The 26,141-nt window shown below is 38.5% G+C and overlaps 1 protein-coding gene across 2 annotated transcripts in view; it reads right to left on the bottom strand.

Annotated features, from left to right (window-relative positions):
• Positions 1–26,141, bottom strand: part of RGS6 (regulator of G protein signaling 6) — a 598,382-nt gene that overhangs the window by 552,027 nt on the left and 20,214 nt on the right. For both annotated transcript variants that reach the window (XM_012560055.2, XM_023726339.1), the window contains exon 2: positions 12,854–12,957. In XM_012560055.2, the coding sequence (XP_012415509.1) occupies positions 12,854–12,937 (84 nt within the window). In that variant the 5' untranslated portion in view covers positions 12,938–12,957. The remainder of the gene's footprint in view (positions 1–12,853; positions 12,958–26,141) is intronic.

Here is a 26,141-nt window from a genome sequence, read left to right as displayed (position 1 = left end):
AAAAAAAAAAAAAAAAAAAAAAAATTAAGGGAAAGCTGAGGTATAGGAGATAGGCCCATCTTCTTTCAATGTTCTGGGGTTCTACTTCTAGCAATTGCTAAATTGAAAGTTTCAGACTAACCCTCCTTCTGAGAGCAACTAGAAAGACTGGAAAAATATTTTTAAAGTATGTTTGAAGGTACTAGAGGGCTATCAAAAAAGTAAGAATGTATGAGGTCAAGATGTGAAACAAGAAGAAAGGTAAGAGGAGCCCATTAATTTGAGTTTCTTTTTCATCTAAAGCTGGTTGCCAATTTCTTAAGCAAAAGCCATGAATAAGAAGCTGGGCAGAGCTTTTAGCAGTCTCATGGACAAAATTTGGAGGTCAGAATCCACCAGGGAGGAGGAGCCTAAGTGAATATCAAGAGTTTTGGTTGGAAACAGAAGGGCTCCCTCCCAAGAGTAAAGGTGATTTAGAGATATATTATCCCTAACAAGGACTAAAGTCCAGCTACATATAATCTTTGTATCTAATTATATTAAGGAAATCTTCCCCTATCCTAACTGACTGACAGGAAACAAAAGAAACTAAACTTCTCTCTGGAGTAAGATAACATCACCCAGAACCTTAAATTATCTCTCCAATGTTAGTTAGGTAAACAATATCCAGAACTTAGTAAGAAATAACTAAGAATAAAAAAATAAAAGAAAAAACAGCTAACAGGCACAGGCCAGCAAGTGATACGGATTCTCAAGTTATCAAATATGGCCTTTAAATTAACAATGATTAATATGTTGAAGGAATTAAATGATAAAATAAGAATTTTAGCAGGAAACTGGAAACTACAAAAAGGAATTAAATGGAAACTTTAGAGCTTAAGAATGGAATATCTAAAATTATTAACAGACTGGAATTGGTTTAATCACAGACTAGATACAGTTAAAGAGAGGATTAGTGAACTGGAATACAAATCAATAGAATTCATCTTAAAACACAGAAACACAAACGAATAGAAAATAGCAAAAGAAACCTTAGACACAGTGAAAAAGTTATATACATATGAGTGGAATCCCAAGAAGAGAGAAAGTAGAAAATGAGGCATAAACAATATTTGAAGAGTTAATGGTTGAGAATTTTCCAACTGCCAATCAAATCAAAAGAAGTGCTATGAACCATAAGTAGCATAATTAAAAAGAAAATCACACCTCACAGTAAAATTGTTAAAAGCAAAGTTGAAATTTTAAAACCAGCTAGCGGAAAAAAAATTATCTTCAAAGGAGCAACAATAAAACTGACAGATGACTTCCAAATAGAAACAATGGAAGCCAGGAAACAATGAAATGATATCATCAAAATGTTAAAAGAAATAGCTGACAACATAGAATTCTATGTCTAACAAAATTACCTTTTCAAAAATTAAAATAAAATGAAGACATTTTTAGACAGACAAAAACAGAGAATTTATCTCCACCAGACCTTCACTAAAGAAGACACTAAAGGGAGCCTTTAGACAAAAGAAAAATAACCACACACATAGGCACATATATGATACATAAAATAATAAAGGGCAACGTAAAACATCATTTCTGAGTAAATCTAAATAACTATTATACGTAACAAAACAGAGACTGTATAAAACAAAAAAATAATGTCTTGTGAGGTTTAAAAAAATCTGTCTTAGTTATCTTGTGCTGTTATAACAGAAATACTACAAGTGGATGGCTTTAACAAACAGCAATTTATTCTCTCACAGTTTAGGAGGTTAGAAGTCCAAATTCAGAGCACCAACTCCAAGGGAAGGCTTTTTCGCTCTGTTGGCAATGGGGGAAGGTCCTTGTCATCAATCTTCCCCTGGTCTAGGAGCTTCTCAGCACAGGCACCCCAGGTCCAAAGGACATGCTCCACCCCTGGCTCTTCCTTCTTGGGTAGTATGAGGTCCCTCTCCTCTCTGCTTGCTTCTTTTATGTTTCAAAAGAGACTGACTCAGGATACAGCCTAATCCTGTAGATTGTGTCTTGTCTCATTAATATAACGGCCTCATTAACATCATATAGGTTAGGATTTACAACACATAGGATAATTACGTCAGATCACAAAATGCAGGACAACCACACAATACTGGGAATCATGGCCCAGCCAAGCTGACACATATTTTTGGGGGACACAATTCAATCCATAACACTGACCATATTCCAAAGTGTTTTCAAGGTAATTATTAGGTCTACTAGAACAAATCTAGTAATCTAACTTTGAGATCATTCCAAACATGAATTTTATCCCACTATAATTATTTAACCAGTTCCCTCCTGATAAATATTTGATTTATTTCCAATTTTCAGATATTACTCACCACAGACCCTCCAAAAAACCAAACCTGTTGTCATCGAGTGATTCGAACGCATAGCGACCCTATAGGACAGAGTAGAACTGCCCCATAGGCTTTCCAAGGAGCAGCTGGTGGATTTGAACTGCTGACCTTTTGGTTAGCAGCTAAGCTCTTAACCACTGCACCATCAGGGCTCCACTCACCACAGAGGTACGAATATTCTTTTGGAGTAGGTGTATGTCTATCTCTATATGTATACCTGTATCTTTGCATATTTTTTCCATTTTCTCATTGGTATAAATTTTTAGAATGGGAATGCTGATTAGAAAGTTTTTCATTTTCAGTTCGATTTTATTGCCAAACTAACAGATCTTAGAAGAATAATCCTCCTATCCTCCAATGTTTTAAAACATTTATTTTCCATTCATAAACATCTATTAGCTTTTTATTTTATTTCTTCAAAATCCTGCCAATGTGGAATTTACTCTATGAATATCCAAGCTCTCCACAGTATAAGGATACTGTAAAGGAGGGTCAATAAGCTAGAGTGATAAGCTGTCTTATAAAATGTAAAATCTTAGACTCTTTGAAATGAAATGAGGGGAAAAAAATTGGAAAGATGAAATAAAGCCTTAAACACACCAAAGGCTCTTAAAGTTAGAAAGTTATAAAAACACATCATATTAAATCACACTGAGCTATTCCCCACACTAAAAATACCATTCTTTTCATCTGTGGACACTAATACCCCTGGTCTGGGACTTGCCTGCACCCCCATCTCCTGTCAACCAAGATAATGTGATGGGGAGCTTTTCTCCCAGCATGTCTCATCCCAGGGGATAAGGAAAACAGAGCAGTTTTTTCCGAAGGTAATAAAAAACCTCCAAAAATTTTAATGAAAGGAATCTTAAAATGCAGATTGAACAATTAAATTAGTTATCCCAAACACTCTCTGAAGTTAGTCCCTGGGAACTTTATTAAATGTTTAAAAAAAAAAAGAAGAATGAAAGAAAGAATTCCCTAAATGTTGAAGACAAAAAGGTTTTCATCTTCAACATTCCGACTTACTGATTTTTAAAGTTTTGCCTGCGTTAACTCTTTAAAGATAATTAAAAAGAAAGCACAGGAGGCTGTGAGAAAATAAACAGATAATAAAATGTGGCTTTTTCATTTTAGATTCTTAAAGTTCTGGAATGCTAGTACCTAAGGGTTCTTTTGAGATCACCCAGACTAGCTATTCCCTCACTTTACAAATGACAGAACTGAATTTAACAAAAAACAACTTATTCATGACCAAAAGTGAGCTTATGGTACAGCCAGAATAAATACCTAGATATCCTGGTCCAATCACATACCCTTTCCATGACACTCTTAATTTATTTACATATGGGGAGAGGACAGGGTATCCCACTTCAAGGGCACTTTTGAAGCCTCTTTATTTTATTTGATTCAAAACTTTGTTGATCCCAGGAGGCCTTCTGCAAACTCCCAGGTATAGCCTAGTGGAAAGACTGCTCTTCATTCCCCTCAAATCCTCCCTACATCTTCTCAGTCACCAAATCCTGCTGATTCTGCCTCCTACACATCTCTCAAACACATTCCCCCATCTATATTCCTACTGCCACTGACCTGGACCTCATTTTTCTCACCTGAATTCCTATAAAAACTCCAAATTGTACGCCTGCCTATAATCCTCCCATTTCTCTCACAACCTCTCTCTACCAAGCCTGTTCTCCACATTGAACATATGACTTCCTGCTTCAAATCTTTTCATGGAGAATTTGTCTATGAAGAACAACAGTGTCTCAACGGTCTCCCTTTGCTTTTGGGATAACACCTGCATGAGTCAGGGTCTTATTGGTAAAGAGACATAGGACAATTCAAGCTCCCTATTGACCAAACTCAACCAAAAGCTAGAGGTTACAGGATTTATTTCTAAAAGGATCAAGTATAAAGAAGACACAGGGTATAGAGGAACTATAAGGGAACACTCAGAAACTCATGGCTAATGGAAATGGTACAATGATCTCCACTTCCTGTTATTCATGCCCTTGTGTAATCACCTCATCTTGAGTGTGGGCTGGACCTAATGACCTGCTCCTAACAAAAGGAATGGGATCTTATATCCACGATTAGGTTATAAAAGTCTGAGATTCCCATCCTCTTCTCTGTCTATTCTCACTTGCTTACTCTGATGAAACAAGCTGCCATGTTGTGAACTGCCCTACAGAGAGACACATACGGCAAGGAACTGAGGGTGGCCTCTGGCCAACAGCCAGTGAGGAACTGAGGCCACCATTCTAACAGCCATCGAGGAACTGAATCTTCTCATCAGCTACGTAAGCGAGCTTCGAAGTGGCTCTTTCCCTAGTCGGGCCTTCAGATGAGACAGCAGCCCCAGCCAAGATCTTGATTGTAGCCTTGTGAGAGATCCCGAGCCAGGAGACCCACCTATGCCATACTTTGATTCATGACCCAAAGAACTGTGGCATAATATGTGTTGTTTAAGCCACTGGGTTTTGGAGTAATTTGTTATACAGCAATAGATTAATACAAATGGACACATAAAGGCCGAAAGCCCAAAAGAATAAGTAGAAGAAAAGGACCTTGCAGAGAGGGCAGCAAGGGAATAAATATCCTGACTTTTCTCTCTCCTTCCCTCTCATTTCCCCCCAAGCTCCCTATTGACCAAACTCGACCAACAGCCAGAGGTTACAGGAGTCTGTTGATGTAGTCCACACAGCTCAACCTTCTGCAGCAGAGGACAGCATGTAGGGGGAGGGAGAGAAGGTGTGGAGGGGCAAAAGGAAGATACCGGCACAATGTCTAAACTCCTTGGTATAGCATATAAGATCTTCTATGATCTGGCCAAAATCTACCTATCCAGCTTTTTTTCTCAGCCCTTCACCACAGAAACCTAGCTCCATAAAAACAACCATCTGAAGTTTCCAGAACTTGGTATACAAGATCACAAGTCTGTCCCTTTGCAGGTGCTAGACCTTTTTCCTCCAACACTTTTTCTTCCCTTCTCTGCTGGACTAACTCTCCCTCATCTTTCAAGAATTAAGGCAAGTGTCAAATCGTCTGATGGATTCTATGATATCATCACATTCTCCCACTCCCCTGGTATGGACCAGGAAACCCTTCTACCTACTCCCAAGTCTCTCTGCTTGCTTCCACCAACACTGCAAGTGTCTAGCTACCACCACTCCTACTGACCTATGGATTCCTTCAGGGCACAGATTTCATCTTAGCCCTGAATTCCTAACAGGGCCTGGCAAACAAATTACACTCAATCAATATTTGCTGATTAAATAGTTTCTAATCATTATCATGCCTTGGTCACCAGGATCTGTAGGCTCCCTGACTCTGAATTGTGCTGGCTTCTACCACTGCCTTCTATGAATTCCAAAACCATTCGTTTCTCTAGCTTCTTCCCCAGCCTTGCCTCTTCCAGGCCAGATTTTTGCCTTCTTGCTGCATACCACTGCCTGTGTAACTAAAATAGTGCTACATTTTTTTTTCTAGAAGTATACCTAAACCAACTTCAAGGACTTCAAGGGCCCTAAATCACTGGGGAAAGAGACCTCAGGGTGTCACAGCAACACAAAAGCTAGACTCAATTTCCAGCAGAAAAGGAGTGAATAACTAGAAAGTAAAAAGTGAAGAAAGCCAGCAGTGACAAGGCTATGTAACTTCCCCTTTGATACAGAAGGATGTTGGCTTTATCTCCTTCCTCTTAAACTCCTAATTCATTCATGACACCATATACAGTGAAACCTGTGAGAGCCAGAACTCGACAGGACTACCTTGATTTTCCAGGTCTCGCAAGTTTTCCACCTTTGACAGGGTGCGGTCTTACCACGTTTCTATCACTTCTTTTAGTAGAAAATGTCTGAGTTTTCCTTCTCTGACAGGTTTCCATCTTACACAGGTTCTGGCTTTCACAGGTTTTACTGTATTACTGACAATGTTGTATGCTGCCTAAATACTTTTCCTGCCATCAGTATAAAATACAATTAGTACTGCAAAGTGATAACGGTACTAATGATTTAAATGTTACTAGCAAACCAAGAAGATATTTTATAACTGCTGACTGTTACATCATACAAGTAACCAATTTAGGTTATCCAGGGCTGTCGAAAATATTTCTAGTTAAGTTTTAAAGACCCTTAAAAATGACTATAGCCTCATAATATTGTTTTAACATCAGGGAAGTGTATTAACTTCTGAAAGACCAAAAAGTTACAGAATGAAACTTTGAAAATCATTGCAGAAAGCCATTTACACAGTATTAGTCCAAACCCCTCACTTTATAGAAGAAGCGAAGCCTCTCTTGGGTAGGTGCATAGGGTTCATTTTCTTTTGCTTCTTTCTACCTTATTTCTACCTGATTTTATTTCTTTAAGGTGTATGAGGTTTTTCATAACTGGGAAGAAGAAAGGGAAATAAAAAGGGAGGGAAGAAGACAAACAAGGAATAGAGTCAAGGAGAGGAATTGCCCCATCCAGAGACCAAAAGCAGTAAGTGTTTAAGAGCTGGAACCAGATACCCAGAGCTCCCAACTCCCCATTTGATGTCTTCCATCACACTGTACCACCTCCTGGGTCAAGTTGCCACTACAATTTTCTCTATCCACCCACCATCTAAGAGTCCAGGGTTCTATCAAATTAAATTGCCAGTCTAGTTGGAAACTAGATGTTGTTAATGCCACTCAGGAAACCAGACAAAATCAGAACGCAGCCTACTCCTACTCAAAAGAATTCCTAGTTATAAAAAAGAGTAAATATTTCAGAAAATCTTTACCCAAGAAACAGCAGCAGCAGCAAGTAGAATGAGCCTTTAGCATTACAAATGTGCTAAGTTAACCCAAGCCAAGTGTCTGAGAATAGCAAGTCAAAGGTCTGCCTCATAGCATTCTCATTTATTTAATTTAACCAACGGCTGTTGTGCCCCAACAACATGGTAATGGTGGTTAGAGATTGATAACTATGGTGGTAGCATGGGGTGCTAGAAAGGACACTGAATAAGGCATTCAGGCTACCTGGACACAACCATAGCTTTACTGGGAACTTGCTTAGTCATCGTAAGTAAGTTACTCAACTTCTTCGTACTTCCGTTTTGTCTTCTATACAATGACGGTGTTGACTAGAAAATTTCTAAGATGAAGCTACTAAAATCTCTCAGTTCTAACATTATGACAAGAGCCTTGTTCTTCTACATATGAGAGATCTACAATTAATTATGACATCATAAAACCCACTGTAAAACTCCAACTTCCCTATTCTTTGCAACACATACTATACCTGGATATTGTGCTTTATAAATTTAGCTGGGCATCAGATTCTCCTGAGAACATTTAAAACTCATATTCCTAGGATCCAGCCCAGACCTATTAAATGAAAAATATCTTGAGGGAAGTGTCCTTTGAGGATCAGTATTTTCTAAAGCATCCCTAAGTGATGTGACATACAGTCTGGTTCAAATATCATCACTACTGTGGGCAATCAAATGTATTAGGATCCTTGGGATCCAGAAATATAGGGGGGCTTAACAGGCCTGGGTGTCTTAATGAATAATTAAGATTTTCTTTTAAATAGACTTTTATGTGACCAATACATTTTTCATACATACCTCCAATCCAAAATTTGAATGTGAATGATGAAAAACTAAATTAGGAGTCTGTTCAAGTCATAAATAAACCATGTCTTGGGAAAGTACAACTTCTCAGTTAATGACATTAAAAAAAAATGAGAGAGAGCGAATGAAGAGTATTCCGACAAGTATAAACAAACAAACAAAAAAACCCAAATCCATTGCTGTCGAGTCGATTCCGACTTATTGCAACTCTATAGGACAGAGTAGAACTGCCTATAGGGTTTCCAACGAGCAGCTGGTGGATTCAAACTGCCTACCTTTTGGTTAGTAGCCGTAGCTCTTAACCACTATGCCACCAGGGTTTCATATTCTGAAAAGTATAGGCTTAAGAAACCCAACCATCATTACTCTTGTGTCAGAAGATTACCATCTTAAATGGCATTGGAGGTTTGGGGTCATGGTTTCATGGGAAATCCAGTTAATTGGCCTAATAACATTCTTAGTGTTCTGTTCTAACTCCTAGTTCATTGTATAGTACCTAGGGTCTTAAAAGCTTGCAAGTAGCCATCCCAGGCACAACAATTGATCTCTATTCACCTGAAGCAACAGAGGAAGGACAGACAAGAATAGGAGGAGAATATGGAACGTAAGGCTACATTGCCTCCATGAACAACTGCCTCTTTTGCCATGAGGCCAAAAGAACTGGATGGTGCCCGGCTACAATTACTGAACATTTTGATCAAAGATTCCATGGAAAAATACTGATCAAAAGGGGGAAAATGCAGAACCGAATTTCAAATTCTCATGGACTCTAGACTTTCTGGAGCTATGGAGGGTGGATGAACTCCTGAAACTATTGCCCTGAGATAATCTTTAAACATAAACTAAAAATATTCCCTGATGTCATCTTAAAACAGAACAATAGTTTAGTTTAGTAAAAAAGGTCTGCCTTGAGCATTATGCTCTTTTAAGAGCTATCTATATGGGATCAAATTGACAACAGCAACTTAAAAGATTCAATAGGAACCTTAGGGGGAAGTGAGTTTATGGTAATGGAGGAGGAACAACTCAGACAAGGAGAATGAGAATGGCTGCACAACTCGTAGAATGTAATCAACGTTTAAATTGTTCATGCAGAAACTGTTGAATTGGTGTATGTTTTACTGTGTATGTTCTCAACAACAACAAAATAAATAAAATTTAGGAAAAAAAGTCACAACAACATTATGGACATAATCATCTCACTTATTACTTGGAAGTTTACCCAAAAGCTCTGTCTCTCTAGATTTGGTTTTTTAAATGTCAGCATCTGCATCAGCACAACACAGTCGAAGCACAAATTTTCACACTGAAAACATCTGACAACAAACAAGAGAAAGAAAACAAAAATGCACAAAAATGCAAAACCAAATCACTACACAATTTTTTTAAATGAATTTTAGTTGTAGACGTATAAGAAAAGGTTTGGTCTTACAGCTGCAACCTTGTATAAGTCATTATACAGGAGGACTTGCGCAGAAAATGTTATGAATTGGCCTAGGTTTCAAGATTCAATCTTTACTGACGTCTTGAGGATAGTGTCCTGCAGTAGGTAAGTTCTTGCTTCTAACCAACGGCAAGCCCACAGCTCTGGAAGTAGAGAACTATGTGAATATCTCATGGTTCAAACACAACCAGGGTTTAAGTAAGTCAAGTTAACTAGGTTTAAAATCATTCCAGGTCCTGAGTCCATATTAGGCAATAAGTACACCTTCATTCTTTCTAATAGACTGAACAGATCCAATACTCTTTTATACAACGAATGTAGCAAATCTGCCACTTGCGTGTTTGTCATACTGTGGTGGCTTGCATATTGCTATGATGCTGGAAGCCATGCCACCAGTATTTAAAATACCAACAGGGTCACACACAGTGGACAGGTTTCAGCGGAGCTTCCAGATTAAGACAGACTAGGAAGAAAGGGCTAGAGATTAAGTTCCAAAAGTTAGGTCATGTAAACCACATGGATCACAACAGAATATTGTCTGATATAGTGCTAGAAAATGAGCTCCTCATGTTGGAAGGCGCTCAAAATACCCAGCAGTCGCAACAATGGACTCGTGTATACCAACGATTGTGAAGATGGAGCAGGACCAGGCTACATTTCCTTCTGTTGTAGATGGGGTCACCATGAGTCATAGCCAACTTGACAGCAACTAACAACAAATACAGCAAACAACATGAACATTTACATACGCCCTACACAAGTTTGTTATGGGGAAGCCAGATATACTTCCATTACCCTTAGTTATTTTTCTTAAGAACTACAGCAATGGGCAACCTTATTTCTACATGCAACCAAAAAAGAGTCTCCTGCTCCCCACCAAAACAAGTAAAAATCATGTTCTTATAAACCTGTGAGAAGTTTTTTCTTTAAACACAGTACCAAACATTCCAATGGAAAGGTGTCTGCTTACATGACCTTTCTATTTCCTACTTTAATAACCCACGGATTTGCAATCCCCTGAATAACAATAAAAGTATTGTTTTCCTGTGTCTTATAAAAGCAACTGGCTGTGTGGATTTACTTTGGTCAATTTATTAACAACACCAACATTTATATATTTTATAATTTATTCCCTCTCCAAGTGTCACTGTCCCTATAAGACCTAAAGATAAAAGAAAAAAGAGAATTCATTAGGGACAACCTCCATGCCACACAGGATGGAAGATGCTTTACTCACTTTAGCTAAATGAATCTTTTTGATAACCCCTTGAGGTACTATCTTTCCTCTTTTATAGATGAAGAAACTAAGACTTGGAGAAGTTAAATAACTGACTGAAGATCACACAGCTAAGAAGTAGTAGAGTTAGAATTTTAACCCACTGCTGACACCAAAGGAGCCCCGGTGGCACAGTGGTTAAAGCACTTGGCTGCTAACCAAAAGGTCAATGGTTTGAACCCTCCAGCTGTTCTTTGGGAGAAAGATATGGCAGTAGGACTTACAGCCTACTTTCTCCTATAGGGTCGCTATGAGTCAGCATTGACTCGATGGCAGTGGGTTTGTTTTTATTTCTTTTTTTTGGTCTGACACCAAAGCCTATAGCCCTGCCAGTCTGGTACAGGGTCTCCTAGTTTGGGGTGGGTTGAGAAAGTAACGATGAACAAATATCTTTCTGTTATTGTATAAGCCTTACTAGTTGGTCGGTTCCATTACTCTTATTTTTTTTCTTTACTACAACTTAATAAACATCTCTCTTAGAGATGGCTTATTTGAACATTTCTTGCAAAACAAAGGATTAAGGAATTTGACACTCAAAGCAAGAATTTGAAAGTTCTATTTTTACAAAGAAAAAAGGAAAAAATCATCATATTGATCATCCAGGAATATATAGTTCAACATTGCCATAGGATTAACATATATTGAACATTAGGGTCTTGCAAAATGCCTAGTACGCAGCAGACAACTCAAATATTTACTGAAATGAATATACAGAAACTTTCTCCTCATTGATATGTACTATGTTAGGTTAAATTTTCACAAACATGTAGGCATTAACAAGAAGCAGTTATTTCCTCAAATCCAATGTGTATGAAAAACAAAACTTGTTTACCATATCTCCTTCCCTCAAAACATTCTTCTTGCAAATTATCCTTTTCGAATTAACAGCGCCGATGTCTTCCCATCACCCAGAGTCAAAAACCTCGTCATCTCTGACTCCCTACTCTCCTCCCAATTCCATATTCACTCCGTTTCCAAGTCATTCTAAATTCAAACTCTTTAATCCCTCATATTCGTCCCTCTCAATTCCAAGAGGCATTTACCTTGCTACATTAGTGTCCTCCTTACCTTTCTTAAATGATACGTAAATATCCCGCCTCCAATCGCCAATCTGTCCAGATTCTAATTCACTTGGTACACTGGAGCAAGATTAACCATCCCAAAGAGATATTGATCATACAGCTCCCAACACAACAATTTTGCATGAGTTCTTACTACCTATAATTCAATACTCTCTAAAATCTGTCTCCATCCAGCCTCTTACAAAATCTTACCTACATTTACTCCTCATAATTCAGCTCTGGTGGTGCAGTAGTTAAGAGTTCAGCTGCTAACCAAAAGGTCGGCAGTTCGAATCCACCAGCCGTTCCTTGGAAACCCTATAGGCAGTTCTACTCTGTCCTATAGGGTCGCTATGAGTCAGAATCGACTCAACGGCAATGGGTTTGGTGTTCTGGTTTAATTCATTTGACATCCAATCTAACTGGTTCTGGTTGCTGTTCACTTTCCCCAGCTCTGTGCCTTTGTTGAATGCATCTCACCAACAAAGGATGCTCTTCCTCTCTGATTTCCACATAAAGTAATCCTACTCATCCTTTTAAAACTGAGGGCAAAGGCCATTCCCCCAGGAGCTTATCTCTGACCTCTCTGACTGGAAGTAATCACCTCCTCCTCTGCGCTTACATAGCACTCAGCTTGGACTTCTCTTTTTGGAATTAACACTTAGACCCTAGTACAGTTATTTGTGTGCATCATATTGCTCCTACCAACTGTAAGCATCTATTGCATACATACCTTTCTATCTCCTACAGCATCTAACCTAGATCTTATACCTACTATGAGCTTGAAGAACCTTCAATTCATACATTTTACATTTTTATACCAAAGGAGAATATGTCTCCATCTGCATCACTTATGCAACCTTGGGTCTGAAGAAAACTAAAAGCATATTTTTCAAGTGTTCAGTACAAAGTATGACAATCAAAACCTAAATTCCTTGAATTTCAGAATTGGAGAATCAGATGATATGAGAAGAAAACAATATTTATCCTTATCAGCCAAGGCAGTGTAGGCAGAAAACATTTTTCCGGCCATCCACCATCAGTCAACCCCACATAGAACACAGACATACACAGACATAGACACACACACGGAGCAGTACACACAGCATTTAAACAGGCACCTTACTTTGCGGTAGACAATCATATTTGGAGAACTCTCCTCTGGGTCAGCAATCCCCACTGCTCTTTGATCCCCGGATCCCTGAGCCATTCTGAGTGTCTTTGCTCACCCTGCAAGAATGAAAAATAGAAAACTAAGTCATGAAGAAATTATATAAAGAAAGCTTTGAAATGCAAAAAACTAAGTAACTCCGGCATGAAAATGAAACATGGTATAATTTCTTATTTTTCATCATTAATTTAAGAAGTCGTTTTGTTTGTTTGTTTTTGTTAGGCGATGATTGTGATTTTACTATTCACACACATTCTTCTAATCCCAAAGCATCATGTTTATTTTCAGCCCAGAGTCATGTGCCCTAGGGGTGAATATACGTCAGTCTTAAATAATCTCCTGAAGACAGATGAGGCCAACCATTTTGATTTCAATTTTTTTTTAATTAAGCTCATTTTCCCATTAATTTTATGCATTAAAATATGAATATTTTAATTTGGCCTTCTTAAAAGCCTGAAAAGAGAAGAGTAATACAATGATAAAGACAGGGAATTTTAGAGCTAAGCAGCAAGTTCAATTCTTGATGTGGCACTATATTTGCTATGTGACCTTGAGTAAGTTAAATAACTTGTTGAGTTTCCTTTGTTAATTTACTTTAAAAAAGAGAATGTTGAACACAGGCTATATACCCAGAACCATGTTAAGGCACCTTCTCTCATCAGGAATTCCTCCAAGTAGCTCACAGGTAAGAGTCAGATAAGCTGAGTGTGAAGAGTATCGCATAAAGCCATAAAAATCCTATACAAATGTTATCACTAATCTAAGAGTCTGCCTGAGTTATTTGCACAAAATTCATAGGCTTTTCATCAAAGAAACTTTTATAAATCCTGTACTTGACAGAAAAGGCCATTTCCATTTGAAATAAAAATGCATGAAACATTTAATAATAAAATAACTTGGTAGCAAAGGTCATTTCATAAAAACAAATTTGGGTGGAAGAGGGGGTGAAAGAAATTTGTAATTTATGCTAAGAATTTAACTGCCCAAAAGATCCCATTTAATAATGCTGCTTATTTTCTTCATCATTTATGAACGAGAATGTATTTCAAAAGTCATATTCCATAAAGAGATAAAGAGTATCATTCTATCATCTTTACCCATTGTAATATTAGTATTTCCATGGATATAGTACTACATGGAAGCCCTGATTACTATTCTAATCAGTGGCTTTTAAAGTTAAATGAATAATGCACTGTTTCATTTGTTTAAACAACTACTTATTTGCCTCCTCCCTTCATGACAGAACATGAAAAACAAAAGTTGATTCCATTTATATACGTTCCTTTATGTAACAGAGCCTTTTTGGTTTCTATTGCTTTATTTTAAAATGAACACTCGTACTTTAATAAGCATATTGTCTTCCACCTAGAAAACTATGTTATAATAGGAAGGTTAGGAATGATCTAGAAACAGACATGGCAGCCTTTCCTCTCCCCAATCACCACTTCCCACAAACAGAAGCATTTCTCTGTGTTAAAGCAGGCTGCTGTTCCAGGGCCTGGACTTTAGACTGCTAAGTGAATGCAGATAGTCTCCATGCTAGGAATTTTTTTGAGTCTAGGATGCAGTAGAAAAGCTTCTATTTTTGGTTCCTCTATCTACTGGTATTGAAGTTCAGACAAGTCATTTAACTTTTCTGTGTCCAGAAAGAATCATTTATAAAATAGTGATATAACCAGTTTCTTGTCCATATGTCAACAGATGTTAGAGAGAACTGGATGTGAAATCTACACAGGTAAGAATGTTCTAGTTAAATTTACTAACTGTAAAACTGGGATTCCTGAAATTAAAGGACTAGATTTTCATTCATCACAATATGGTATAAAATAGTTCTTTTATGTGAAGCAGTATAAAAATGAATAGGAGTATTTTAAATTTAGAAATACCAGAAAACACAACCTTCTTTTTATTTATATACACTATGTGTATATACACACAATAAATAATTCAGGGACTTTTATTTCAATATTTGAAGAGTGGTAATGTTTTCTGAAGACATGTGTTGTTGTTCTTAGGTGCCGCTGAGTCGGTTCCAAATCATAGCAATCCTATGAACAACAGAACGAAATGCTGCCTGGTCCTGTGCCATCTGCACAATCATTGTTATGCTTTAGCCCATTGCTGCAGCCACTGTGTCAATCCATCACATTAAAGGCCTTCCTCTTTTTTGCTAACCTTTGAATTTACGAAGCATGATGTCCTTCTCCAGGGTCTAGTCCCTCCTGATAACATGTCTGTGAGATGAAGTCTTGCCATCCTCCCTTTCTAAAGAGCATTCTGGCTATACTTTTTCTAAAATAGATTTTTTTTTTCTTCTGGCAGTCTATAGTATATTCGATATTCTTTAACAAGACCATAATTCAAACCATCAATTCTTCTTCGGTCTTCCTTATTCATTGTCCAGCTTTCGCATACATATGAGGTTTTGAAAACACCATGGCTTGCATCAGGTTCATCTTAGTCCTTAAAGTGACATCTTTGTTTTCTAACACTTTAAAGATGCCTTTTGCAGCAGATTTGTCCAATGCAATACATCGTTCGATTTCTTGACTGCTGCTTCAATGGGCGTTCATTGTGGATCCAAGTAAAATGAAATCCTTGACAATGTCAATCTTTTCTCTATTTATCATGATGTTGCTTATTGGTCCAGTTGTGAGGATTTTTGTTTTATGTTGAGGTGTAATCCATACTGAAGGCTGTGGTCTTTGATCTTCATCAGTAAGTGCTTCCAGTCCTCTTCACTTTCAGCAAGCAAGGTTGTGGCATCTGCATGACGAAGGTCATTAATGAGTCTTCCTCCAATCCTGATGTCGCGTTCTTCTTCATATAGTCCAGCTTCTTGGATTATTTGCTCAGCATCCAGATTGAATAGGTATGGTTAAAGGATACAACCCTGATGCACACCCTTCCTGACTTTAAACCACGTAGTATCCCTTATTCTGTTCAAAAGACTGCCTCTTAGTTTATGTGCAGGTTCCACAGGAGCACATTTAAGTGTTCTGGAATTTCCTTTCTTAGCAACGTGATCTATAATTTGTTAGGATCCACACAGTCGAATGCCTTTGCATAGTCAATAAAACACAGGTTAACATCTTTCTAGCATTCTCTGCTTTCAGCTAAGATCCATCTGACATCAGTAATGATATTCTTTGTTCACGTTCTCTTCTTAAATTTCTGGCAGTTCCCTGTTGATTGATGTACTGCTGCAACCACTTTTGAATGATCTTCAGCAAAATTTTACTTGCGTGTGATATTAATGATATTGTCTGATAGTTTCCACATTCTGTTGGATCACCTTTCTTTGGAATGGGCACAAATATGAATCTCTTCCAGGCGGTTGGCCAGGTAGTCTTCCAAATTTCTCGGCAAGATGAGTGAGGTTTTCCAGCACTGCATCCGTGTGTTGAAACATCTCAATTGGTATTCATTCCTGTAGCTTTGTTTTCCATCATTCCTTTCAATGCAGCTTGGACTTCTTCCTTCAGTATCATTGGTTCTTGATCATATGCTACCTCCTGAAATGGTTGAATGTCAACCAATTCTTTTTGGTACAGTGACTCTGTATATTCCTTCTATCTTCTTTTGATGTTTCCTGCATTGTTTAATATTTTACCTGTAGAATCCTGCGACTCGAGGCTTGAATTTTTTCTTCAGTTCTTTCAGCTTGAGAAATGCCAATCGTGTTCTTCCCTTTTGGTTTTCTAACTCCAGGTTTTTGCAGGTTACATTATAATAGTTTACTTTGTCTTCTTGAGCCACCCTTTGAAATCTTCCATTCAGCTCTTTTACTTAATCATTTCTTCCTTTCACTTTAGCTACTCTACGTTCAAAAGCAACTTTCAGAGTCTCTTCTGACATCCATTTTGGTCTTTTCTTTCTTTGCTGTCTTTTTAATGAACTTTTGCTTAATGCCCTAGTCTGATCTCTCACCTCCCACAATATGCAGCCCACATTGTAGCCAGACTTGACATTGTCTCCTAGAAAAGCAGACCTGGGTTACTCCCTCTCTTCCTCTCGTCTGTGATGTTTGACTCACTCCTCTGTGGCCATGAGCATCCTGTGTAGATCCCTGTTATCTCACTTTCCACACTTATCTGTCTTCCACTTAGTCTCTTTGAGATCAGATCATTTTAATTTTTTTTCTCCTAGGTATCTAGCACAGTGCTCAGGAATCCAATTCTGGAATCTATAAGCAATTTAGGAATATGGAGAGGAGTGAAAAGTATAGTGAGGGGGGAGCCTGTGAGTAATAGAATGTGCCTGTAATTTTCTCCAAACTTACCTCCCAAAACATGTACATTTACAACAAATACCAGCTGTAATAATGGCCTCTCTGGGGCAAGCAATGCCTAGGTATGACAGAAAACAGTGCTGAGCAGAGCAGGAAGGAAGGACCTCACTGATATGGGAAAGGAAGAGCTTTGAAGTCACACCAGGAACCCCACTCCAGCTTGCATCACACTAAGACTACTTGGTGGCCTTTGGCAGATGACACCCCATCCTAAGCTTCTGGCTCTTCACCTGGAAAATGGAACCTCTACTTTGCAGTACATGTATTCCTCACTTTTTGACTATCTTGTTAGCCAACGTTTCACATTTACAATAACAGTAAAAAATCTACTATCCGACTATCTTGCACATTAACAACATACATCTGGCAGTAACCCTTTCATAACCAGGAGGACATATAACATCCACTTACATTGTCTCCCTTTCAGGTCCAGAGGGATATATAAATACCACATAATATTTTTGTGATCTGATGTATATCCTCATTTTTGCATAATGCTGATTTTCTCATAACCACCCAGTCTTTAGAACCTAATCATGCCAATAAGTGAGGAAAGGGTGTATTGCTTCTGAAGAGGGAATGCAATAAATCATGTTAATCCTTTAGCAAAGAATGTAGAAGCTGGGCTAGCAGTCTTGTTCTAGGCAAACGTTTCTTGTGTGACATTCCTAGGCCACAGGCATCAGAATCAATGGAGAAGGCCCCTCTCCCAACTCAGATAGTCTGACTCAGTTCATCTGGCATGGAGTCAGCATCAGTTTAACAAGCTCCTCAGGTGACCCTGAGGCACAGCAAAGAGGAGGACCACTATCAATATACTAAAAAACCAGTTACCACTGAGTTGATTCCAACCCATGGCGACCCCGTATATGTCAGCGTAGAACTGCACTCCATAGAGTTTTCCTGGCTGGGACATTTTAAAAGCAGTTCACCAGGCCTTTCTTCTAAGATGTCTGTGGGTGGGTTTGAACTGCCAATGTTTCAGTTAGTAGCCCAGTGCTTAAGTGTTTGAACCATCCGGGGACTCCATAATTACACTAATGCCACTAAAATCATTGTCATGTGCACCTAAAAGCTTTAAACCTCAAGCCTGCCACTCTTAGTGGCCAGCCCTCAAAACCTATTTCCCTATTCAGGGAAATATCAGGCAGGAGAGGTAATCAAGCCTGGACTGTAATATAGTCTGAATATTTATTTAAGCTGTCAAATGAGAATTTCTGTTGATGTTGTTTTCTCTCCAACTTATATCAAATTCACATTGTTTGCCTCAGCCCATTAAAACCCAATGGATTTTTTTTTTCTGACACAGCAACGTTAAGCACTTCAGAAAAAAAATTTACAAGATGTGTGCTAGCTCAGTAGTACACGCTTGTTTATATAGCTCTAATCTGACTGAGTGGGCAGGAACCTCCAGGGGAAAGGAGGAAGAACAACAGCTCTAAAGAACAAATAACTCTTTCTGTTATAGCAGAGTCTGCCAATTTGACATTTCCTATATACTCAAAGTTCAAATGCTAAATAACAGATTGTCTGTATTCAGGTAACGCACCAAAGATCTCAAAGCAAGGCGACAGCACTCAACTCCTAAGAGCCAATTCTCGTGGCAATGCCAAGCACCATTATTTTACAAGAACACAATACTCGATCATTTCATTCTTCAGTTAGAATTCAGTGGTTCCCAAAAGCTGGTCCATGAATCTGAACCAGACTAGCAGCCTCAGAATCACCCAGGAGATATTCTAAAGATACATATTTCTGTGTTCCCATGCTCCAGAAATTCCAATCCAGTAGACCTAGGGTAGTCCTTGGAGATTTGTAATTGAAAAGCTGCTAAGGTGATTTTGGAGGCACCGAGTCAGGTTTGACCTAGATTCCATAGAGCCTGCCTTCCCTTCAAGTGAATCCCTTCACCCTGTCCCTCATCGATGACTGTCTGGGCAGCCATGCTGAGGTGGAGGCTCCCTTCATCTCTCTTGTATTTAGGCAGTAACTCAGCATAATGGAAAAAGAAAGGGTTCTGGAATCAAAGATAGCTCTTACTCTTGGCTATGCCACTGAAGTGCTACGTGACCATGACTTTTAGCTTTTCTGAGCCTTGATTTCCTCATCTGTAAAATGAAGCAAATATTAATCACCTTGAAGCAGTAGTTTTCACCTTACTGCTCATTAGAATCCCTAGGCAAGCTGTCACAGCAACTACATCAAACCCCTTTGCCGGTGAATCCATTCCGACTCATGGCAACTCGTGTTACAGAGTAAAACTGCTTCATAGAGATTTCTTAGCTGTAATCTTTATGGAAGTAGTTCATCAGCAGTTCACTTTCTTCCATGGAGCTGCTGGATGGGTTTGAACTGCCAACTTTTAGGTTAGTGGTGTTGCTTGTGCCACTTGCAACACCCAGGGGCCTTAACTACATCAAGTGGATATTATTATTCTCATTTAAAAAAAAAAAAAAGTTGCTGTCAAGTCAACTCCAACTCATGGAGACTTTGTGTGTGTCAGAGTAGAACTCTGCTCCATAGGGTTTTCAATGGCTAATTTTTTTGGAAGTAGATTGCCAGGCCTTTCTTCCAAGGCACCTCTGAGTAGATCCGACCTCTACCCTTTTGCTCCACCTGAGCATGGTAACCACTTGCATCACCCAAGGACTCCGTTCCAACTCTACAAATGAGAAAATTAATAGTCAAGAACAGATAATGTGTCCAAAGTATCTCAATTTGTAAGCCAAGAAACCAGGATTCCAACCCAGGACCAATGCCCAGTCTTTCCATCATGTCAATCTTGGTCTCTTGTGAAATTACCTTTATAAAGTCTAGCACAGATAGGACCTTAACTAATTTGTGTTTTCTTCCTTCTACTCCTAGTGTATCAGTGAAGTCAACATCCTCTTACCAATCCCTGCGTTAAGACATATAAATAAACACAATCTTCTCTAAGTTGCCACAGCTGCCTGATAGCCTAAACAAACTAGTCTACTAAAGCTGCTTATAAAGAAAAATATTTTGCAATCCCTAGGTTAAACAAAGCTCCTAAAATTTAAGCTGGGAGGGAGAGGTGGAAAGTTCCCCACAAAACTGGCCATGCTTGGCCACTGGAGTCTATATGAGGCAGTGGCTGCTTCACAATACTGTTACTCAACCATTGCTTGAAGTTCAGGTCTGCCCAGGCATCCTCGCTTACCAGGACTCTGAACTCCACACTGCCCTGAACACCCCCAGATCCCATCAACTGCTCACCTACTCTTCCCACCCTTTGAATTCTTCTTCTGGAAACAGTGGGCCCGCTATGGCCTTCTACCTCCTCTCTGAACTTTCACCTCTGTGACCTTAAGGGAAACCTGGCTTCCCCCAATGACAGCATCCCCCCTACCCCCCACAACCCAACTGTCCTCACTCCATGTATCTCAAGACCAGGAAGTAAGGTAGGCAGCCTCCTGGCTTTCCATTGAATCTTCAAATGATTTCCCTCCCTTCTTCCCACACAAATCCCTGTTCCTGTGACACTCACCACTATCAGGCTATGCCACTTTCTTCCCATCCTCACTGCTGTTTTCCACCTTCCTCTTGTTTATGCCTTTTCTGTTCCAGCTCTCAGAGGTTTTCATCTCCATCTTTTATTTGTTCATCAATCTTGATGATTTTAACCTCAGAGTCAAAGATCTACTGGAAAGCTGGTCTCTAAGTTCCTTTATATCCTCACCTCCACCCCTCCTCAACCACCCTCCCACATGGTCACACCCTGAACTTTGTCATCACTAGCAACTGTACCACCTCAAATCCCAATACAAGCATCCCCATTCTTTACAGCTCACTTAGTCTACATTCACTGCAAACATTCTCCAAACTCATGTAGGTATTTAATCCACTGAACTCACAACATTTTTACTAATCATTACTCCTCCTCACTTTGCCTTCATAGTCTTCCCTCACTGACTTAAATTCCATGCTCCCTCATTATTACGCTCTTGCAAATGTCCTCAATTCCTCACCTACCCCTCTCTGTGTCATAATTGTCTGGGAAAACCAAACACTAATGAAACTCAAATATCCACCACTTCCAAGCAGATGAACACCCTGGGGGGAGAGAAAATCACAGACACACTTAAAATTCATGACCACAAACTTTAAATGAGTAGCCAACACTGCCCACCAAACCTAAAATGTTTTCCTACCCAATTTTACTTTCACCGTTTCTGAATTGGCTATTTTATATCTTCTCCTTGCTCAAACCTCACACATCATCTCCCATTTTCAGTTGTGGCCTCACACTGAAAATACACTGAAGAAACGGGAAGAGGGCAAGTCCCTCATCTTCAGACACCTACACCACTGGCCCCACTATTTTCTCTGTCTTCTGTCGTATTACAATAACGGGAGTGTTGCTGTACTTTCTAAGAGGACATTCCTCTATTTTCCTAGATCCCATTCTCTCTTACCTTCTCGAAGACTTCATTTCTTCAACCACCCCTTACTGCTTTTGTGTCCACAATCTCTCCCTCTCTACCAGACCATGCCCAATATTTCTGTCTCTACTGGATCATAGAAACATCATCCCCCCTTCTCCCATTTTTAAGAAACCATGCTTTGGCTCTACATCTCCCTCCAGCTAGGCCCCATTTCTCATTGCCATTTCACAGTAAAACCAGAACCATAAACAGGTAGAAACACTTAAATAGTAATTTTGACAAATTGCTGGAGGCTGAGGTTGGACTAGAGTAAGACTGAGAAACTCCTGGCACCACAGTCTTAGGGTGGCCTCCACATTTTCATGGGCTTTACCTCCAGGAACCCTACCAGTGTCTCCCTGTGAAGATGAGAGAAAAATCCCCTCATGTCTCTGGTAGGGAAAAGGGAAAATTAAGCATTATTCCCAGAGTCTTCTTCATAATGAAGGCCTCATCTTCAGAGGAAAGAATTTTTCCAGACCCTTATCCCAGCTGGGAGAAGGAAATTCCTCCCATTCCAGTCCCTTCTCACCTTCCTATCTAATTAAGCAGGGAAAAACATAGTTGACATGGGTCAGGGCTTCAAGAAAATAGGTTAGGAACTCTGCAACCAGAGAAGGGAGTAGGTGGTAGAGTGGAGAAACACTTGTGAAGCTCATAACCCCAAGACACAGGTCCACTAAAAGATGGAGATTTAATCACCCCATGCCTTACCACCACATCAACAGACTCCAGTAAAATAGCAAAGGATTACAGCTGAAAGAGCTATAAGACACAGACTTTCTCTAAGGAGGAATCCTTAGGGAAGCCCAAAGTCAAGAGGGGAAATAAAAACAAGGACTCTAGAGGAATTTAAGCTTCCACACCTACAGGTACAACAAACACTAAACACAGCCCAATTCTAGCCATATTAACATAAAACCTCACACTAAAGGCCTATTTACCTCAGTTCTTATTACACGATAGAGCATGTCCAGCTTTAAACAAAGAATTACCAGGCATGCTAAAAGGCAAGAAAAAAAAACACAGTCTAAAGAGACAAAATAATCATAAGAACTAGGCTCAGATATGATACAGATGTTGGAATTATCAGACAGGAAATTCAAAATTACTATGATTAATATGTTATAGGTTCTAATGAAAAGTAGACAACATATAAGAATAGATGGTAATGAAAGCAGAGAGATGGAAACTAAGAAAGAATCAATAGGAAATGTTAGAAATCAAAAACACTGTAACAGAAATGAAGAATGCCTTTGATGGGCTTACCAGTAGACTTGAAATGGCAAAGGAAAGAATCAGTGAGCTTGAAGATAGATCAATAGAAACTTCCTAAACTGAAATGCGAAGAGAAGAAAGAATGGACAAAATAAAACATATATAAACTGTGGAATAATTTCAAAAGGTGTAAGTAAGTGTAATTGGAATACCAGAAGGATATGAAAGACAGAATGGAATAAAAGAAATATTTGAAGTAATAATGGCCGCGAACTTCCCAAAATTAATGACAGACACCAAACCATAGATCTAGGAAACTCACAGAACACCAAGAAAGATAAATACAAAAAAAACTGCACCTAGGTATATCATACTCAGAAAATCAAAGACAAAGAGAAAAGTCTTGAGAGAAGGCAGAGAGAAAAAAAAAAAAAAACTTAACCTATAGAGGAACAGGAGCCCTGGTGGCACAGTTGTTAAGAGCTATAGCTGCTAATCAAAAGGTTAGCAGTTCCAATCCACCAGCTGCTCCTCAGAAACCCTATGTGGCAGTTCTACTCTGTCCTATAGGGTCTCTAAGACTTGGAATTGACTCGATGGCAACAAGTTTCTTTTTTGTTTGTTTGTTTGTTTTTGTTTTTGGAATAGAGGAACAAGGACAAAATTTACAGAGGCTTTATCATCAGAAACCATGCAAGCAAGAAGAAAATGGAGTGAAATATTCAGAATATTCAAAGAAAAAAACCAACAACCTAGATTCTATATCCAGTGAAATTACCCTTCAAAGTTGAAGGAGAAATAAAGGCTTTTTCAGACAAACAAAAACTGAGGGAATTCACCACCAGCAGATCTACCCTACAAGAAATGCTAAAATAAATTTTTCAGGCAGATGAAAATAATATAAGCCAGAAACTTAGATCTACATAAAGAAAGAGCAAGCATCAGAAAAGGAATAAATGAAGGTAAAATAAAATCTTTTATTTTTCTTATTCTTAATTGATCTAAAAGAATGGACCCTTTTAAACAATATTCATAAAATATAAAAAAACGACTAGCCTGTCAATTCCTCTTTATCCTAACAGAGAGCCCTGGAACAGCCCTTGACAATTAACTAGCCCAAAGGTTGGCAAACTAGGGCTTGTGGGACAATTTAACCTGACACATGTTTTTGTAAAGTCCATGAGCTAAGAAATGGTTTTTGCACTTTTAAATGGTTGGAAAAAAGTCAAAAGAAGACTAATATTTTATGACACATGAAAACTGTATGACATTCAAATTTCTGTGTCTGTTAATAAACTTTTATAAATAAATGCCCATTTTTTTACTTACTGTTTATGACTGCTTTTACTCTACAGTCTCAGAGTTGAGTAGTTGCAACAGAGACATATCACATGGCCCACAAAGCTTACAGTATTTATATTTGCTCTTTTACAGAAAAAGCTTCTTGTCCCTTTAACAAGTCCAATCACTTTATTTTTCAGAGGATGAAACTGAGGCCTAAGGTAGTCAATTTATGGCCTAATGCCATTCAGCTGCTTGGTAACAGAGCTGGCATTAGAACTCAGATCTTAAGTCCCAAATGCCTCTCTTCTCAAATGAGAGGACTTACATTTCTTAAATATGGGTTCTAAGATTATAGTTTGTAATATTATTCCCTGTAGGGACTGCAGAAGTAACATCTTATTATTCTCTTATTTCACATGAAAGATTGTGTGACTGCTAGAAGAAGTAGGCGTGCCAGAGAAACCTTTACCAATTTTTATACACAAGAAGGGGATGACTAAGAGATGAAGAAAACGACATGTTCCCAGGGGACCTAAAAAGGCAAGTGTTCCTATTGGCTTTTTTTTTTTTTTTTTTTTTAGATTATAAATTTTATTCCTTGGATTTTGTTGTTTCCTTTATTTCTTCTAGCTTGGCTTGGACACATCATCAAGAGGGATCAACTGCTAGAGGAGCATCTCGTGTTCAGTGAAGTAGAAGGCCAATGAGGGCATGGGAGACCCTCTCAGCAAGATGGAATGGCACAATAGCTGCAGTGATGAACATGCACATGCTGGCAATTGTGAGGATAACGCAGGACCAGACAAGGTTTTGTTCTGTTGTACATAAGTTTGCCACAAGTGGAAGTCTACACAAGGCAGCTATCTATACTTTAAAACTGGTATTTAACTGTATATAGGGTGCATTTCTTCTATGACTCTATAATGTATACACCTGGAGCAGCAGTAGTAGGTTCTTCCTCTTTTGGAGATAATAAAACTTAACAAAAGAAAGATCTATTCATAAAACTCACCAGCCAGAAAAAATATAGGTCAAAGAAGTAACAACTGTATACATCCCTGAGGGTTTGTTTTTACAGTTTTACTCCTATCATGCATATGGAAGACAAAAATAGTACAATAAGAATGTTTCACCTCCTACAATAAGGAACTAGCTTGTTAACAGACCAACCCTCAAGAACAACTAGAAAAGTTGGATAAAATATTAAAAAACAGAAGGCTACCAAGGCAACAAGGACACATGGGACCAATATCCAGGAGAAAATGGAAGTGCAGAGGTGACATTGTACTCTGCAGAGGTCCCATGCAGCTATTGTTTTGAGGCATTTACACAAATTCAACATCCAGTTATGAAAATACTCTCAGCAAATTTTGAATAGAAGGAAACTTGCTTAATCTGATAACGGGTATTTATAAAACATTTACAGCAAACCTAATACTTAATAGTGAAATTTTGAAAACTTTCCCACTGAGATTAGGAATAATATAAGGATGCTCACTATCACCTTTTCTATGCACCATTCAATTGGAGATCTTAGCCAATGCAATAAGGAAAGTACATAAATAAATAAAAGGCGTAAAGACTGGAAAGGAAAAAGTTAAAACTGTTTTGTTGGTAATGTAATTGTGTACATGGAAAATACATAATAATCTACACAGAACTATTAGAATTAGTAAATGAATTTAGTAGTCACTGGACACAAGGTCAATATATAAAAATCAATAGTATTTCTATATACTAGCAACAAACTATCATAATATTTTTTAAAAGATGCCATTCATGAACAAGAGGGAACCAGCAAGAAAGACCCAGATAGGAACAAGTATCATGGCGCTCAAGGCAGAAGCAACACGCCGTCCCTCCACAGCAAAGATCCGAAAAACTAAGCCGAACAGAGAATACAACAATCCCGAAACCCTAAAACATCAAATGAAGAGATAAAGAACTCAGCCAAGCACCAAATGGAGTGAGAAAACTGACAGAGAACAGACAGCAAGGAGAGATT

This window comes from Trichechus manatus, unplaced genomic scaffold (genome assembly GCF_000243295.1).
Source record: "Trichechus manatus latirostris isolate Lorelei unplaced genomic scaffold, TriManLat1.0 scaffold00010, whole genome shotgun sequence".
In the NCBI taxonomy this organism is placed as follows: Eukaryota; Metazoa; Chordata; class Mammalia; order Sirenia; family Trichechidae; genus Trichechus; species Trichechus manatus.
This window is presented reverse-complemented; position numbering and strand designations above follow the sequence as displayed.